Source organism: Plodia interpunctella, chromosome 9, assembly GCF_027563975.2.
Source record: "Plodia interpunctella isolate USDA-ARS_2022_Savannah chromosome 9, ilPloInte3.2, whole genome shotgun sequence".
Lineage (NCBI taxonomy): Eukaryota > Metazoa > Arthropoda > Insecta > Lepidoptera > Pyralidae > Plodia > Plodia interpunctella.
In genome coordinates, this window is record NC_071302.1 from 9,306,053 (window position 1) to 9,323,166 (window position 17,114).

At 36.8% G+C, this 17,114-nt stretch overlaps 2 protein-coding genes across 5 annotated transcripts; one reads left to right on the forward strand and one right to left on the reverse strand.

The window, feature by feature from the left end:
• Nucleotides 1–2,283: 2,283 nt before the first annotated feature.
• LOC128672334 (leucine-rich melanocyte differentiation-associated protein-like) lies at nucleotides 2,284–5,846 on the forward strand. 4 transcript variants are annotated; one of them, XM_053749422.2, is made up of 6 exons: nucleotides 2,284–2,441; nucleotides 3,453–3,566; nucleotides 4,063–4,206; nucleotides 4,298–4,408; nucleotides 4,716–4,865; nucleotides 5,157–5,846. In XM_053749422.2, exons 1-6 carry the CDS (start codon nucleotides 2,416–2,418, stop codon nucleotides 5,395–5,397), a joined length of 786 nt encoding a protein of 261 aa, XP_053605397.1. In that variant the 5' UTR covers nucleotides 2,284–2,415; the 3' UTR covers nucleotides 5,398–5,846. The 4 variants fall into 4 exon arrangements, with proteins under 4 accessions (XP_053605397.1, XP_064292209.1, XP_053605398.1 ...); XM_064436139.1 differs by lacking the exon at nucleotides 2,284–2,441 and adding an exon at nucleotides 2,564–3,186; XM_053749423.2 differs by lacking the exon at nucleotides 2,284–2,441 and adding an exon at nucleotides 3,276–3,336.
• Nucleotides 5,847–7,108: 1,262 nt separating this feature from the next.
• On the reverse strand, nucleotides 7,109–16,359 carry LOC128672333 (peroxidase-like). Its single transcript, XM_053749421.2, has 12 exons — nucleotides 15,481–16,359; nucleotides 14,985–15,243; nucleotides 14,019–14,227; nucleotides 13,549–13,722; nucleotides 13,119–13,312; nucleotides 12,659–12,860; nucleotides 12,233–12,430; nucleotides 11,680–11,863; nucleotides 10,854–11,081; nucleotides 10,573–10,636; nucleotides 8,840–9,038; nucleotides 7,109–7,319 (listed from the first exon to the last, which is right to left on the reverse strand). Exons 1-12 carry the CDS (start codon nucleotides 15,677–15,679, stop codon nucleotides 7,129–7,131), a joined length of 2,301 nt encoding a protein of 766 aa, XP_053605396.1. The 5' UTR covers nucleotides 15,680–16,359; the 3' UTR covers nucleotides 7,109–7,128.
• Between the last annotated feature and the right edge of the window lie 755 nt (nucleotides 16,360–17,114).

A 17,114-nucleotide genomic window follows, 5' to 3' on the forward strand; every position in this document is an offset into this window, starting at 1 on the left:
TGAAACTATTCTTTCTTTATGAAATGTAGGGTGAGTCCCTGGACGTGGGTGGAACTACTTAAACTTAAGTATTTAAACTCATACTTAGGTTTAAGTAGTTCTTTATAAATTAGATTGAGGTTCCTAAAAGTCAAAAGGCAGACATGATGCAGACAATATTGTCGGTCACTGCATGTTGGCACGCACGTTGAAAATAGTCCAACGTGTCCAAAATGCCTGGGCACTTTGTTTTCAACTCCTCCCTCGGTCACGTATTACCTACTCCATTTCAAAATCAAAAGAAACTAATTATTAAATATGTATTGTATAGGTATGTAATAGAAGAACTCTTCATTTTGCCACTATATATTTTAGCTAATATTTATTTCTGTGTTTTTAGCGTACATTAATCAGATTGGTACAAACTCATGTGGCACGAGAAGGATTCGTACCTGGGACCTCTTGACCACCTCCGCTTCAAATGATGATAATGTTAATAAATTTAAATCTCGTATTCGTCGCAAAAAAGGAAATAACTAAGTATAAATGATCATTCTCATTACACTTTACATTATACTATACTATAATATTGATAGGCTATATATTTGACAACCTCTGTGGCGCAGTGGTAAAGTGCTTGCCTTTGAACCGAGAGGTCCCGGGTTCGATCCCCGGTCGGGTCATGATGGAAAATGATCTTTTCTGATTGACTCGGGTCTTGGATGTTTATCTATAATATGTATTTGTTATAAAATATAGTATTGTTGAGTTACTATCTCATAACACAAGTCTCGAACTTACTTTAGGCTAGCTCAATCTGTGTGATTTGTCCTATAATATTGGCGATTTGTTGTACTAGCCACTTTAATCACAAATCTCCACTTTGGTTAGGAATTCCAAATTAAAATTCATACAGCTATTTACACATGTATTTTTGTTTCGTTAACCGTCATTCATTTGTTTTTTTTATTATATTTTTTCTGTTTGCGTCACTCAGTTTACAAAATGGAAAACTTGAAATATCGCGTTATTTACGAGTACGAGTTCCACCGTGGCACCAGTGCTGCGGAAACGGCTGACTCGAAGGGTTAATGATGTGTATGGCGGTCGTGTCGCAAAAGAAAATAGAGTACGTTTTTGGTTCCAACGTTTTCGTTCTGGAAATTTCGACCTGCAGAACAAGCCCCGTGGACGGTCGGAGACCCTAGTTGATAATGGAGAATTGAAAGCTATTGTGGAAGCGGATCCATCGCAAATCACGTCCGAATTAGCTTCAGGCTTCGGTGTTAGTGATAAAACTGTTTTAATCCACTTGAACCAAATTGGGAGGATTAAGAAACTTGAAAGGTACCTCACGAATTGAGTGAAGCAAACCGACAAACGCATGTCGACTGCTGCGTTACATTACTTAACCGGCACAATAATGAAGGGTTTTTAAATTAAATCATTACCTGTGATGTAAAGTGGATTCTCTACGATAATCGGAAACACTCTTCACAATGGCTGGACCCTGGCCAGCCAGCCAAATCCTGCCCCAAGCGATTATTGACCCAAAAAAAGTTATTTGTAAGCGTTTGGTGGACTAGCGCCGGTGTCGTTCATTACAGTTTTCTTAAATCTGGCCAGATGATTACGGCAGACGTCTATTGTCAGCGATTGCAAACTATGATGGAAAAGCTAGCTGCTAAATAACCGAAGCTGGTCAATCGCTCCACGCCACTGCTGCTTCACGACAACGCTAGACCACTGCACAACAGACGGCTACCAAATTAGAGGTGCTTCGATTGAAATGTCTAAGACATCCACCGTACTCCCTGGATCTTGCTCCAACAGATTACCATTTTCCTAGGGAAAAAAATCAACTCCGATAGGGCAGGCCAAACCGCCTTCAAAGATTTTATTGATTCCCGTCCGAATGGTTTTTTAGTAAAGGGATCAATGAACTACCTATGAGATGGCAAAAGTGCATAAGTAGATAATAATGGTTCTTAATTTGATGAAATAAATGTATTAAAAAATATTCGACTTTTTGTTCCTCTTATACCAAACGCCAATTTCATATATAAGGACCTAATATTTTATATTTATTTATTTATTTATAAATTACACTGTGTCATGGGCCTACGATACACAACCATATTGGTATAGTTAAAGCTAGTTCCTTGCTAGTTCTGACTACATCTGATTTATTATGGACCCAACATGCGCGGCGTCATAATTATCTTTCTTTGTTGATATGATATCAAACTACATTATTGAACCTAGCCCCAACAAATTCCTTATCTCATTTAGTATTACCCTGACTCGATCGATACACGCACATTGTACCACATCGCAGTGGGTAACGAAAATAAATAAATTGAAGCGTGAGAACATTTTACTTATTTACATAGTCATTTTGTGTGATGTGAAAGGAATTAAATAAGAATCAATACAATGGAAGGTCCATCAACATCAAAACAGTAAGTTAAATTTATAAATTAACTCATGTCCTAAATACACGGTAACTGAGTAAATGGTGTTTATTTCCCTCTACCTATACCTACTATTTAAATTTGAATAGAGAAGAGAATATTTCTAGTCCGCGGACGATGTCACAAGCGGTTGCTAAAAAAATGCACTATGTAACTAATTATATTGCCACAACTTTGTTTCACTGTTTATGGCATAAGGTTTCGCACTAAAATATGACAACTAGTATCCTTCCGTGAATGCTGTAAGACACGACTAAAGGACACATAGCCTTAGCAACTCACAGGCAAGAAGATGCGATAGCATTCCCAATGAGGGTGGGCGTAAGGCAGGCGACACGACTGGTTGTAAAATCATAGCGCGATTATAAACCTCCTCGGGTTTCACGACAGCTGAGCTACGTATGCAATGGGAACACGATAAGATGTGAAAGAAGTGTGAAAGAGTACCTACCGATTGCAGACACTCGTCGAAGTTAATTTCCGTGCCAGTCGTAAACGTTTTTTTTTCTTCGTAAATAGACATGACAGTGACACATCTGTACAGTCACTGTCAAATAAAATATACAAACATTATCTTATCAGCTGTTTTCTGTTTTCCTTTCACAAAACTAAAAAGAGAAGTGAAAAATTCTATAGAAATATAATAGAAAGTATTGTTGCTTCATTATTAAGCGCTGTGCTTCGAATTAGGCTACTTAAATATTTATACAAATAAAGTGAATGTAATTTCACGGTACGTATGATTTTATGTAGAATAATGTCAGTTTTCAACAGCTTCATAACATGTATTGAGTAGGTATTCATATTTCATATTTTGATACAATAAAGTTTAAAATTTGAAACATTTTCGAATAAATTCACACATTTAGGTGAATTCGATAAGGTAAGTACTATTCGTTAATTGAGTAATCTATATCTATATATAAAATATTATGGTTTCACAAGTCAATTCAAATGATATGCTGCCTAAGGCTGACCGAAAATTCCTAACTTTTTCAGATTGCCAAACACATCTGCTGACGAAGGTGTACTTACAGTGGATGTCACCAATAATGTGTTAGTGGACTCAATAACCGATCTGCCTGTTAACCTCATTCGTCCAGACTTAATCATGTAAGTTAACTGACTTATCATTTTTTTTATACTACCGAGCAAGCAAAGATGCTTGCGGCCCACCTGATGTTAAGTGGTCACCGCAGCCAATGGACACTTGCTACACCATTCGTCCAGACTTAATCATGTAAGTTACTGACTTATCATTTTTTTTATACTACAGAGCAAGCAAAGATGCTTGCGGCCCACCTGATGTTAAGTGGTCACCGCAGCCTATGGACACTTGCTACACTCTATGGCTTAGGGTCTTTAGCCTCAATACACTGTAATTACCTCTCTCATCCTTAAAACTGGAACACAACAATGCAAGCACTGCTGTTTGACGGCTAAAATAGATGAGCAACAACTTCATATCCTCTCATGGGATATGGAGTGGTCCTATTCTAAGGAACCACAAGTTACATGTTATGTGCTAGTACTAAAAAAATAAGAAAAAATTAATAAATAAAGATTAATATATATTGATTTTAATTACTTTACTTGTACATGTGGCCAGGTCTACAGATGGCAGTGCCGAGAATGAAGAAGACTCAACGAAGCTTAACCTGGCATATGAAAACTTGTACGAGGTTCCTAGAACTATTGTAGAGAGGTTTGCGGACTATGTGAAATATTTGGATCTGAGCCACAACAAAATCACGTAAGTTTTCCAATTTATAGTTCTCGTTATTTAGAGTTTAGTATCTACATTGTTGTATGGATAAATATATTTTTTATTTCTTATTTTACAGAAACTTAGATGCTTTGGTGCACTTCAAGCACCTGACATCTCTGATAGCTGATGATAACCCTATCACGGAAAATTGTCTTCTACCGCCTCTGCCCAAACTGCAATTACTATGGTAATCTAATATCACAGTATAATTAAGAGCACTACATACAGTAAGGACACTTAAAAGCTTATAGCCTATTGCACTTACACAAATACATTTGTGAAAGTGCAATAGGCGATCTTAATGGGGTAAGCATTATCTAACAGACAATCTTTTATTTATTTGAACCATTTTTTTTGCTTTTGTCTAGCAGTGGGACATTTGTAACTATTTAAAAAATATGGTACAAGGCTTCGACGCTTAACGGCTGAGGAAGAAACCGAGAACACGCTCAGATGAGACAGAGAACATTATCATATGTATTAATTTTTTTCAGGCTTAATCACTGCAAGATCGCCTCCCTGTACCCATGGGTGGGTAAACTGAAGGAGTCCTGTCCCAACCTAAACTATCTGTGCCTGATGGGAAACCCCGCTGCTCCTAGTGACTTTAACGGAGGAACATTCTACGAATCCCTTCAATACAGGTTTGTATGTCTAGTAAGCATAAACAATAGGAGTCCTCTAACAAAATATTGCCATTCCTCTAACAAAAGTTGTGTGACGATACAGGGGACTACGGCATACGAGTGGGGAAGCGATGCCGCCATGGCTCCGCCCCTTTTCCGCTTCTTTATTGTCCTCTATATTTTTCCGTAGTTTGGGGTTATGACCATTGAAAATTTGTCGAATGGTTTTTTGTGCTCCGGGCATGGGAAAGAAGATAAATGACGTTATCGTTAAAGTGAAATTTTATCATTATTGATTTTTATTTCCAGGCTATTCGTCATATCGCAGTTCCCTTCCCTCAACCACTTGGATGACAGAAAAGTGACATATGACCAGAGACAAGAAGCGCAGAGACTATACAAGCGTCCGCTCCTGGATCGGCTCGTGAGGTCCCGGAACACAGGCATAGGTCAGTTAGTTCATACTCCCGTTACTTGGACTTCGGTGCAGAATAAATTGTCCACATTTTGGGGCAAGGACAGGGGAAGTGATAGAAATCTGTTGATTTAGAACTGGAACCCTTTTTTTTCTTGACACACGGAAGAAAACAAATAGACTAAATACAGTTTGTCAAAAAAATGAAGAAATTAAATGATGGTGCTGTCTCATATTGGCTGGCAACACTGGGTGAATACCAAATAAAATCTAGAAAAATCTATTTGGTGTTGCAATGGAATTTTCGTCAAAAATCCGTTTTCTTTTTTAAAGACCGTAGGTACTATATGGTGCATTCGTCATCATTATGTGAAATAAAATCATTTAGGCTTTTGAAATTGGAGCTATCGTCTATAAAATCATACGACCATGGATTTAATAAGTACGGAGTACCTACTGTCTAATTCCATGCATACGACATAGAACGGTTTGAAAATAACAAGTGTCGAAGGAAATCATATTAGGACAGACGTAGGTACTATAGTTCCGTCATCTTATGTCAAAAAAAAAAAACATTTACAACATCAAATCACACCACAATCACATTAAATTTTAAAAAAATAGTTGTTTGACAAATGTACGACTATGATTGAAAATTAAAACAAGAATTTCACTTAAAGAGATTCTTTATTAAAAATATACATTTTATTACGTACTTTACTGTTATATAATGTTTATGTATTATATATTTACATGTATGATTTTGTACCTTACAAAATAAGACTTATGTATAAAAGTAGATATATTATCTACTAATAGGTTAATTAGGCTAACGATTGAAATCAATATTTTTTTTCTTTTTCACCCTAAAATCAGCATTTATTAAAAGTATTATATTTTATTACGTCCAATTAGAACAGCGTTGTGATTATGACAATAAATATATTTAATCATAAACTACTAAAAATCAACATTTGTGCTTTTGATCTAAAACCTAAGAAACGCAATGACTAATTATTGTGATATATTTAAGGTAAATAGTTATATGTATATTAAGATTTATTGATCTAAAAATAAGGTTGTACCTTTTATATTACAGTATAATTATGTTTAATTATATGTATATGTAATTAAATAAATGACATTGTTACATATTTACAAACTTTATTTATCTAACCTACATATAAACATCAGTTAATTTATTAACTTCATTATTTACAGGAAATTGTTAGTCAAATTGAACTCTTAGTTAACTGTTAGTTGCCTAGTATGTTTTATATATTTGCTTTTTTATTATGTACTTACATATTTACGATATTCTTCGATTTCCAGATTAAAAAGAGTCTTGATAAACATACAGACAGACAACTTAGTGATCTTACGAGGGTTCCTTTTTTACCTTTTGAGGTAAGGAGCCCTAAAAATGGCTTTATAAATTTTATGAATGAATATATTCATAAAATTATTTTGTGTCCCGTATATTAGAAGTCTGACCGATTGAACTGATTGGGATGGTTGTATAGAAGGGGAAAATAGTAAAATAAAATGCATTTAGTGGAGCGAGATATTCCCAAATTTCAAAGACTCGATGATTTGTACATGACTCAAAGTAATGTAACCTATTTGACACGCAAAAGAACAATATACTCTTGTGCGGCTGGATTTTTGATAAGTGAAATTTAAAGTAAATGAAAAATAGACTCAATGACACAGGTAATAAAGCACACAATTTTGAAATAGCTTTGATTCAAATGCTGGGCTGTTTCCACGAATATATTATGCAAGTGCGGCTAGATTTGATACATGAAATTAAATTAATAATGGACTCAACGACATAGGTAATAAAGTCCAGTTTTGAAATAGCTTTCAATCAAATAAGCTGGGTTGTTTCCACGACGTCAAGTCGACGTAGGGTATAGCGACGCAGTCGTCGCAACTAAACTTGGGGTTGTACTGTGTCTCAGGTTCGAATGCCCGACGCTGCACGAAATATACTCGGTCCGTATTGTCGCAGATCAGACGAGCCATAGACGCCTTTTTTATTTGTTGTAGTTGTTCTGAAAGGGTTTCAAATAGTTCAATAATAATATTAATAGCAATATTCTGACGACCTCGGCGGCGCAGTGGTAAAGTGCTTGCCTCCGGTGTGGTGGTTCGGTGTCCCTGGTTCGATCCCCGGTCGGGTCATGATGGAAAATGATCTTTTTCTGATTGGCCCGGGTCTTGAATGTTTATATATACATATATGTATTTGTTATAAAATTTTGTATCGTTGACTTGGCATCCCATAACACAAGTCTCGAACTTACTTTGGGGCTAGCTCAATCTGTGTGATTGTATCCTAATATTTATTTATACATATTCGTGACGTAGCAGAGAAGTTCTAGGTACGGTAATGGTACGACCACGTCTGGCGTAAATTAGTAATAAACAAAAATGGACAAATCACATAGATTGAGTAGCTATAACACACTCGATAATAATAAAAGAAAAAGTTATTCCGGAGGTAGGCTTTGCTACTGAATTACTGAGGTACAGTGCTTGCATTGCTATGCTTTGGTTTGAAGGGTGAGAGAGGCAATGTAATTATAGGGTGCTGTGGCAAAAGACCTTAAAATGTCGGTAACACGCGCCGCACTCCTTGTATTGTAGGTGTTCCTATGCTTCGGGGTGAATTATCGAGCATTTTGACCGCCGTCATTCAATTCAATTCAATTCAACCCTCCTTCAAAATAAGAAACCATTGTAAAATCTTAAAAATCAAGTATTGATTAAATTTAACACTTGGGGGGTAGTGTTATTTATACACAGAATATTATTTATAAATGAGCGGGTAGTAAATAGTTTCTTGTCTTTGTTGAAATTTGAAGGAGCGTAATGACGGTGATCGAAATGCTCAAAAATTCACCCTGAGGTGACCAATTACAACGTGGGCCGGGTTCCTGTGCCTGTCATGCTAATAGGGGTTACTGCATATTTATACAGCACTGTATGTTAGGTACACAAAAGTTTTGCCACCTTTTACCATGTCGATTAAAACGTATATTTTAGAGTACTTTATTAATCATTTCATTATGTATGCATTCGTTTGTGAAAATATACAACAATTAAGCATATTCGGGTGCCGAAATATTGGAAAAAATCGTTTTTTTTTCAATAAGATAAAAAAAACTTCGAAAACTATGGGATACTCCTCACGCTGTAAAATTTTCTGTTTTATTAGTAAACAGTCGAAAAGAAGCTCGGAACACTCGGAAGACTTATTAAAATATGTATTTCATACAGGTAAGATCTTCAGTCAAAATCAAGTTTATATCCGTTTATGACTACAGTCAACCAAATAATGCAGAACATAACCTAAAATAGTGTTATTAATTTCAGGATAACCCACTAAATCCTTCCTTTTTCCTTTAAACTTTGCACCACGATTGCGTAGAAGGTATTTTTGGTCGTAAATCTGCAACAATATTAAAAATTTGGCGCTTTTTACCTCCATCAATGTTTGTGTACCTTAGTTGTACCAGTAGCGCCATCTGCGCTGAGCTTTGCGTAATATGCCCTATTGTATAAATAATACCTGAAGTAAAAGAGTGCGGCATTTCCGCGTTGTCATAGAAGAATCTATCACCGACTCTGGTCCTATAGAACTGCTCGGCCACCAGACACTGGAATGTGTGGCCAAGCACCGAGCCGTGCACACCTCGCTCCATGAGCCCGCCTACGAACAGATCCACGTCATCCACGCTCTCATACATTTGAGCTAACGCGTTGATGCGCTGAAAATATCAAAAGAGATACTATTTTTTTATTCATATATATATAAAACTAGCAGTCCGTCCCGGCTTCGCTCGAGTAAAACCACGGGTAAAACCATAATCAATATTTCTTTTTAATCACCCTATACAGAAAATCAGATTTAATTCAAAATAATTGAAGTTCAGGATTGAACCATCAACAGTAACAACGTGAATTCAATGGTGTTTACCGCTGAGCTGCTCATACTCATATCTTTAGTTGACGAAATCTTGAATGGGATTATTAGTTTTTTTTTTCCACCCTCATTTAACTACCCTAAAGGTCAAATTTTAAGAAATCCTGAAATAATGAAATAATCCTGAAACCCGTGGGTTTCATTATTTTTGTTGCATAGCATTTATGCCAATTTTCATGTAGATCAATAAAGATTTTCGTTATTTTTCATACAAACATTACCCCCCAATTTTTACCCCTTTAGGGGTTGAATTTTGAAAATTCGTTTCTTATCTGAGCACTACGTAATAACCTAAAGCTACTGCCCAAATTTCGCGTTTATAACTTCTATGGTTTAGGCTGGGCGTTGATTAGTAAAAAACGCTTGTTCTTTTATATATAGATTTTGACATTTTTAATAATGATGTAAATTCTTAATTTTTATTATATGTATGAGACATTTGTTGGAGAAAGGCTGCGGTGAAGTTTGTTGCGCCGCTTCTTTTCACCAGCGCTTTGGAAGTCGGCAGTGGACTTTTTGACGTCAATAAGTGATATATCATCTTATATTGAATAAAAAATTTTGAATTTGAATACAAAAATGTTGAATGCAACAAAACTTACAAATATTAACATACTATAAATAATATTACAGTAATATAAGGTAAAATCAGTCAAAGCTTAGTATTTTGTGGGAATCCTTTCTCTCTTTCTCATCGTCACTGTCAACTGGGAATACGTGGCTGGCTGTGATTCGTCCGGGGTTCGCTTAAAAAATGAGCTATTCCATTCCGAAGATTCGAGTGTGATTTTATAAGCCTTATCCCTAATGATATTGTTGCTTTTGGTTATTTCAACTGCCAAGACCGTGTGCTTAATCATCTCGTACGACACCCACTTGAGGATGTGGAGTGGCCTTTTCTAGGTATTCCACACGATACTCACAGTTGATAGGAGGAGGGGGAGGAGAAAAATAACTGATCCCGTGGTAAATATACGCGGGCGAAGCCGCGGGCAAAAGCTAGTAAGGGATATATACGAAACATTTTTTTCATTACTTCAAGGATATATGAATCTTACTCGTGTGTGTGTAAACGATTATTATAAAATAATGCAAACTTTAACAATTGAATTCTCTGGAACCCTAATAACATTTCTTATTGGAACTATAACTACAGAAACAATTGTATGTATAAATAATTTAAATAACTTTTTTGATTTCATGTTATGCAATTTTTCAATGCCTTTGAATCCAGCGATATTTATCTTATCGTTTAGATGTGGTTTAGATATAGAATAGCTCTTTTATTGTATAGAAATTGAATAATCATTGCGACTTACATCTTGAGTCATTTCTCCAGCGAAATCTTGAAAAATCCGTGCTTTTGCCAGGCCACAAATTTCTCTGAAAGTGAAAGGAATGAAAATAAATTTTCTTCTATGCACAGTCAACCTGTTAAAATTACCCTGGATAGATCTATGGTGGTAGCTGTGAATATGCAATAAATAGGATGATGTACCTGGAACTATATGCAAATATAAAATAATAATAGTGGGAGTAGTAAGCTCTTTTATGGCTTCGGAAATAACACAGAAAACGTTCTCATGAGAGAGAGTTGTACCTGTACTCATTATAAGAGGCGATGCCGTGGTCCCTTCCCCTCTGGATGTCCATAGCTATGAGATCCAGTCCCCACTGGTTGTAGGACTTGAACAGAAAGTTGGTGATCTCAGCAGTACAGAATGGGTCGAAATCCGACGAGGGTTGCGCTATGATCCCGCGGACGATGTCGTCGAACGATTCTGAAGTGTACTCCAAGAGGCCTGGATTGAAGTAGTGATCGCTAAGTCTGAAACACGAAGCAAAAGTAAAGAGTACTTTATTTTCGTTACTGTGAGAAAAATTGTGTGACGTTACGCGGAGCTGAGACAGACGAGCCGGGAAGCGATCCCGCCATGGCTTGGCATTTAAGTCCTGCCTGTTTGTCTGATGTCTGTGCATCTTCCATTGTATCTGTACACAAAATAATACACCGCGACCTTCTCTATATTTGATGTATTCTAAGTCACGAGTCCCGATGGCGAACTTAAGAATATTTTACCACATATGAGTGACAACTGACAAGTTTCATGGTTTTTTATATTTCTGATTATCAAATCAAGAGAGCTTAACGTGACAAATAATATTATCTACAAGATCATCTGTCTCTCATCTGAGCGCATTCTGGATTGTTTCCTTAACCGTAAGGAGTCAAGGTCCTCTACAGTATGTAAGATACATACATACATTTATCATGCCTGCTCACTCCCATGGAAAATAGGTCACGTAAAGGTAATCGTTGCAATTTCAGAGCAAAGCTCCAAAACATCAGATAAAATATCAGGATACGAGTAAATCGGGAAGCCATCTCTATTATCTACGATCCTTAGACAGGTAGGTACTCTTACTTGTACATATAAGCAGTGTGATAAGTCCAAGGGCACGACATGATGGAGTCAGGTATGACAGAGTGGAGGCTCCTGAAGGCAGCTGCTGCAAACCCGTTGATAACGCCAGGGTTGACCTCCTCGCTGTAGTCGTGGCTGTACAGCGTTGAGGGCACGATTCGGTAGTACCGAAAGTAGTTCTCGCCTGGGAGCGTAAATTATTCTACATCAACTACAAGACCACGGGACTTCTTATCAAGAAATTTATCTCAACCGATTGGAAATGTTCTATAACTTTAAAAATGTAGTGGTCTAGTAGTTAAGACCTGCGATTGAAAGATCCCCGGTTCAAATCCTACTGGTTCCAGATATGTAGATAGATTTCATTAACTAGTACTGCATACATATTTCGCCTAAAGACAAGCCTTTAAGCGACTTGAATAAAATCTGACACCAGTGTTAGCAATAACGTTCGAGAAGAAAAAAAATAATATTAATAAAAATCCTGCGCAACGCTAGATGAAACAGAAGTTATAGAGGTAATTTCTGAAAATCAGACGTCTAGTAAACTTACCGAAATTGAGTGGTAGCCACTCCTGGTAAGTGATGTGCTGGATCTCCGCTACAACGATTCTCCTGGCTTCCTGATAGATCTTCTCGTCAGACCACAGCGGGTTCATCGACCCCAAGATGTCGGCAACGCGATTGTGCTCTCGCAGAAGCAAAGTATGGAGCAAAGCTAGTGTGGGTGTTTGATTGATACGGGCGTCTCCTGTAAGTGTGAGATATAAGTGGCATATGTAATAACATATTTTATCTTTTCGTAGCCTTGCCATTGCCAAATGCATTTAATAAGGTTCCAAATTAAAATTTTATCGATACTACTAATCACTCTTATCCAGTTCTCTCCTAATATAAAGCTCTAGTTGTCTATATCTTATTTCGTCCTGTAAAAGTTATCACAGTTGCTATTAGTTTCTGTATCTATTAATAATTTTACCCGCCAAATAACAAGGCTCCGAAGAGTTCCTCAAATCGCAGACAGAAGCCTTATCTTTCACGGTAGGCAGGAACCCTCTGGCGCAGTTGTCTCGCGTCTCCTGTCGAAGTTTTCCGCCTACTTTGCTGCGCAGGCGCATCGCCAGTTTCTTCTCGGAGCCGTAGATAGGCGAGCCGTCTATGAAGCTGGTCACTGTGTTCATCTAAAATATGTGAAGGGTCTAAAATAAAAAGGTATCTGATTTGGTAACAACAGACCAAGAGGAAATTATTGTCGTAAAATAGTACCTATTACCTATATCTTTTAAGTTTGTAGCTTTTTGAATTTAATTTGACACCAATGAAACCAACTACATTCTTAAATTACAACAGCTAATTGATAATTTTGTATGCAATGCTTAAGATCTTGTCACCGACATATTAAAGGAGGTTAAAAGGGTTATTGTTGTGAATAACTTCACCTGTTCCGCATACCCCAAGCTGCAGTCGTCCCTGGGCGTGGTGACACTCCTCACGAAGTTAAGGCACTTGATGCCGTGGTAGCGATAGAATGGGTCATCCTCAGGCACGGCTATGGGTATACATTTGTCGTTCTGCCATTCTGCAGGCAGCATGTCAACACCGTCACCCAGACAGCATTGGATGCCGCCTTCCGCTAAAATGTTATGTGGATTCTAGAATCATCGTGGAGTCATCCTTCAAATCGAAATGTAGGCTCTAGGCTTTACATTTTACAGTGAAAAATTGACTATCGGACATATTTCAATTTGATCATTGCAGGACTTATTTAGAAAATGCCAAGTGGAATTCGTACAACAATTTGATAACACATCTGATAAAAAATTTAAGAAGATAAAGTCACAACTATACCATCCACTTATATATACTCACGCGTGACTTCCATGATGCGCATCATCATGTCATGTGTGACATACTGCCCCCACTGCATGTTCATGTAATTATGAGATCGGCTCAAGAGCGGCTGGTCGGAGAACAGACGTGTCGACAGCGACCGAGGATTGGGAAGACCACGCCCACTTCTTGCGACTGGCATTGAGTATATACCTGCAGTTTGGAATTAATTAATACGTGAGACTTCTCTTAGATTTGTCACTGATGACATTTTATCAGGAAGAGCATCTAAAGGAGTAGGTAAGTATATGAAGACTTTGATCCTTAGTTTTATTATGCCTAGCTTGGTCACTTCATTTGTTACAGCTGTCATCTTTTCTTCTGTTCTTACTTTTGCCACAGTTCGAGGTCAGCATAGTTCCTCCCAATATTATTTACAGAATACTGCCCCAATAAGCCTTGGAAGGGAAGAGATTGGCCATCACATAGACCGAATCTTCACAACGCACCATCAGCATACCGTGGCGTGGCTATCCTCGTGAACGGGGCCGCTCGTCTGCCCCAGCCTGGCCGCTTCAGGTTGTTACAGCTGCCATCCACGCTCCTGTACTTATTGCTGATGCAGTTTATGTGGACAGGTTTGCAGGAGGAACCTTCTCGCAGACGGATGACCTGGTGCTCCAAAAATGAAATAAAAGTGTTCGGGGTGACGTTAGAGCTGTGGAATAAACAAAAACTTAATGTAGAATTTAATAATACTTACTGTTCGTGTCATAATAATGTGAAAAGAAAAACTGATATCTCTTTATCCAGCTAACTTATCCAGCAGACCGATGAGAGTATTCTCTCATCGGTCTGCTGGATAAAAATTATTTTAAAATAAATTCTGTGTTCATGAAATTCTAAGTTAAACTAGGAAAATAATTTTGAAGAATAACTTTAATTTTTAAAATAATTTTGAAGAGTTTTAGCAAGACTTACCTACGATATTATTTATTATAATGTATGTACCTATTTATATAAAACATGTATGTTATCTATCACCATCTGTTGCCTTTTGTATTGCTGCAATACACAAACACCATTTGGAGCCTGAATGTTTTGTTGTTACTTTGTGACATGGAAACCTTTATCTATCTAAACCGTCGATGTCAATATTGCTAATAAAATGTTATGTGTCAGTCCAATAAATATGATATTAATATAATTACCTTTTAAACTGTAGCACAAAAGGTCTCTTGCAAAACCAATTTTAGGAACTAACTGATCTCTTCTCTTCACAAAATAAGAAAACAAACATTTTTATGGCATTACCTAGAGCAAACCTTCATTTGCGATACTTTTATCGCAATCACAACAGAAGTCCAAATGACAAGAAAGTAGACTGTAGTAATCTTCTTCTGACCCAACAAGAAGCTGCTTACACAACTCGTTCAGTTAGCTTGTCCAGCTCTTATAGACTCAGAACCACTTACCTGGAGCAAACTTTCATCTGCATTACTTTCGTCGCGGCCAGAATCTCGTGTGACGCTTCCGATGCCTTCTTCACGTCTGGCGGCAGCTCTCCGCTGTAGAAGTGCAACATGGCGGGCGTGCAGGAGTCCAGGGTTATTCCGTTCTGCACCAGTTGCTTTCCCCTCGTCGATGACTGCTTGGACAACTCGCACCCACACCGCAGGCATTCGGTGACCAGATCTGATGAGACTGGCTCGTCTTCTGTCCACAGAGTGTGTTCTAAAAAAATGTGCTGGTGTAACAAATGTTATTCATATCAATCGACGATAAAGTAGGTATGTTTATTTATGATTTTGATGAATTTCAATGAAACTATTACTTTAAGAAATAAAATTAAGAAATAAAACAGCAAGTCTTTATATACTTTCCTTCTTTACTTTCCCAAAAGAGACTAGTCGATTCCGTTCCAAACCAAGATATTGGATCATTCGTGAATGTTCTCTAATAGGTACTTACCAAGACTAAGTGGTTTAAACAAATCCTTTATATTGGAAGTGGTTGCTGCCAATAGAGGACATACTGCCGGTAGTAATTCCTCTGTCAGAAACTCCAAGCCCGTGCTGAAGCATCCGTCTACTATAACTATTACACAACACAGTAACAAAATCACTAAAACAACACAATAACTACAGTCCAAAATATTTTGTCGCATCATTTGGCCCTAAAACAAATTAACTTGCGCTAAGTAATCAAAAAATCTTTGCGCATGATTTTAATTAAACTAATGGCCGAAGATAATTAAATAGCATGGCCGTCAATAATTAAAAAGAAAAACTGTGTTTCGCGGTTGTTTGAAATTGGAACTAAAATTACTATTTTCTTTTTAATTATCACATAAGTGCTCATCTAATCGAGTCACGTACTAACAAATTACAAAAATATAGTAATTTTTTGCCAGTTGTTAAAGCAAAATGAGTTATATTTGAATGCATTAAGTTTTAAAATTAGTATAGGGCTGAGTTTCACAATTGGCGCTTTAAATTGCGCAGGGTATGAAGTTACTGAAAGGGATAAAGCATGTAATTCACTTGTAGGTACTACTGTTTACACAAGTCCTAATTTCGATGAACACTCTTTTATTTGAATGACTCATGGTATGGCATGAATTTTGTTTGGATGTGTTATCAGGGATAAAAGTTATCTTGCTAAATAATTGCGATGACTTATTGATAAGGATTAGGGTTTATCGAAGCTTACACAGCTGTCCATGACTCATGTGGCCTATCGGGAAATCTTCTTAACGGAAGTGGGCGCCAAAACATCACTTGTCAATTGACAACTATTAATCCTTACATAATATTATAAATGTGAAACTGATTTTTTTTTCTTTCTAATCACGTCAAAACGTTATTGGTGTGAGTGGAGATAGATAGAGGCCTGGAGAATGATATATATTTTTACAAATTGACTTTCTAGTCAGATTGTATGATTACATACATTATTAATTCCGTGTATTTTACCCTTTAAGATTTTCTAAAGGTTCGGATCTTCTAGAGATCGCTTCCTCTGTGGCTACCACGATTTAATGTTTGGTATCGAGGTTTTCGAAAATAAAATTAAAAATATATATGAAAAATAATATTTTAATTATTCAACACTTTTATATACATACTTAAGTACTATAATTAAATAAGTTTTAACATTAGTTTCATTGCCTACAAACGATTCTATTGTCCATGGCCTTCTCCATTTGGTCACATAGGTACACATTAGTGCGTATTAAGTATATACACAGTATAATAAATAGCAGGTATCTACATTTTGTGATTTATCAATCAATGAACATAATTTTGTTGGGACTACGGGTACAACACGAGAATAAGGTTTATTTTTAGTACATAGTCTAGTTAATTTGATTTTTGCATTTCTAAACATTATTTTAGTTTTTAATTGACTAATCTGGAATATAATCAAAAATTTGGAATATAATCAAAAACAAAAGCCGAGTCATATTTTAATTTATTAATGAAATATGTAATATAACAGTTCATATGACGACCTTGGTGGCGCAGTGGTAAAGTGCTTGCCTCTGAACCGAGAGGTCTCGGGTTCGATCCCCGGTCGGGTCATGATGGAAAGTGATCTTTTTC